This window comes from Limulus polyphemus, unplaced genomic scaffold (genome assembly GCF_000517525.1).
Source record: "Limulus polyphemus unplaced genomic scaffold, Limulus_polyphemus-2.1.2 Scaffold1080, whole genome shotgun sequence".
Classification (NCBI taxonomy): domain Eukaryota; kingdom Metazoa; phylum Arthropoda; class Merostomata; order Xiphosura; family Limulidae; genus Limulus; species Limulus polyphemus.
In genome coordinates, this window is record NW_013666690.1 from 243,646 (window position 1) to 245,880 (window position 2,235).

The 2,235-nt window shown below is 32.3% G+C and overlaps 1 protein-coding gene across 2 annotated transcripts in view; it reads right to left on the reverse strand.

Moving 5' to 3' along the window:
• LOC106462042 (beta-1,4-galactosyltransferase 7-like) overlaps positions 1-2,235 on the reverse strand; it is a 47,373-nt gene that overhangs the window by 27,287 nt on the left and 17,851 nt on the right. For both annotated transcript variants that reach the window (XM_022389165.1, XM_013921915.2), the window contains exon 3: positions 1,009-1,172. In XM_022389165.1, coding sequence (XP_022244873.1) covers positions 1,009-1,172 — 164 coding nt within the window. The remainder of the gene's footprint in view (positions 1-1,008; positions 1,173-2,235) is intronic.

Here is a 2,235-nt window from a genome sequence, read left to right on the forward strand (position 1 = left end):
ATGCAGCCTTCAGGACAGAAGGAAGACTGCCACTGATCTCTAGCATGAAATAAACGACCATGTACCAAATGACGGAAAAGTGTCCAGATCTACAGTATCAAGAAGACTCAACAAGAATGAAATATTTGGTCGTATAGCAGTTAAAAAACCTCTACTTCGATCTCCAAATATTGTCAAGAGACTGAAATTTGCTAAAAAGTACAGAAACTGTACTGTTGATAATTGGAAAAGGAGGTTATGAATGGATGAGTCCAAGCTTGAAATATTTGGTTTAAAGCATAGGTTGTACGTCTGACAGAAGAAAGATGAAAGATACTTACCTCAACACATAGTACCTATCACGAAGCATGGAGGAGGCAGTGCAATGGTTTGGGGGTGTCTTCCCGCTGAGGCTATAGGAGCTATTTGCAAAATAGATGGAATAATGGGCCAGCCCAAGTACCATCAGATACTGATCCGTCATAGTATACCCAGTGGTTTGTGTACTATTGGTAAAGGATTCTAATACCAAGAAGATAATGACCCCAAACACTCATCAACCTATGTAGAAATTATTTAGCTAAGAAAGAAGCTGCTGGAGTCATTCAAATGATGCAATGGCCCCCACAGAGCCTTAATCTCAACCCAATTTAGCAGATTTGGGATTTAAATAGATCAAAAACTTGACAAATTAAAAGGTACTTCCAAAGGAACTTTATGGGAATATATTAGAGACATTTGGAGTAAAATCCCAAAAGTCTGCAGTTATTAAAGCAAAAGAGGGACACAAAATATTTACTGTTTGCTGAACTCAAGCACTTCCACTGAGTTTCTGTTGTACTAAATATGAAAATTAATAAAAATGTTATGTTTCACCTGTGATTTACCTTCCATTGTTCTTTGAAAGTAGCCTGAAATATAATTTTTGACTTTGTCCTAACACTTTTGCACAGTACTATATGTTTATTAAGTTTTAAAGCCACCATCAGATACCTCTACATATTGCTATATTTTCAATAATTATATTACCTGTGTTGATCAACTTGATTGATGATGAAAATTTTGTGTTTTATTTTTTGTTCATTAAGAAAATTCTGCATGTAAGGAGCAAAAACCAGCAGTTCTTCAAAACGATCTCGGAAAGGAACTATAAGGGCCAACTGATGAGAACCCCAGTCTGAATTATATCTGATCTAAAAATAAATAAAAAGTTATATATATATATTTATATAAAAAATATGAAATATTACACACATACTCAAAGATTTTTAGATTAATATCTTCACTTTTCTATATTGTTGTCTCAGAAATCAATCACACTTATGTGGTCAAATATGCAAGCATATTTTTATCTTGAATGAATCTTTCTATTCCCACCAAATATTTTTAAGAAAATAAAACTGAAAATATCAGCTTCTCTTGCATTTTATTTGGTCACATGAAAATCAATACAAAACACAGAGTAAAACTGTGAAGATAAAGAAAAGAAACAAGTAAAATTTAAGACCATGCACATATGCAAATATAAATTTTGGTGCATAACTGAAATCCTAACAAGATGCACAAAATAATGAATTTGTTCAATTATATAGAGCCTTCATCCAGCATTTTCACAAATTATTTACTCATTACTAGTTATTATTATGATAATAATAATAACAATCATTCTTATTTATTACTTACCTCTTCTTCTTCTTCTAACTACCATGAAGAATTAACTGGTCAATCTTACCTAGATCTTGTTTATAGATGCAGATTGCACAAAAGGGGCAGCCATGCCTTGCATACACAATTTATAACATCACTGCTTTCAAAAATGCTGGGATAAGGGCCAATACACCTGCACAAACTGATTATTGTGTGTGTCATGTTAGGATTTCAGTTAAATACCAAGATATCTATTTGTATATACTTTTCCTTCCACTTTTTTCTTTTTCTTCAGAGCCTTACTATTCTTTTTGTCTATTATGGGTTTATGTACTAATTTGGCATGATTTATCCAATAACATAATTTCTTGTTAACTCTTCCAACCAGCTCATAACCAGTATCTAAGAGATTAATTATACTATGATTTTTGATAATGTATGCATATCTTTACAAAATTTTGCAAGTTATTGGTAAACATTTCAAGGCTTTCTTACACAAATTAAGTATTAAGACTTTTTAATTAAAGATATAATGTAAACTCCCAACATCTGATTGTCCTCTAATGCAATTTATTTTTATACATTGTGGGGGGGGGGGGGGGGGAAAAA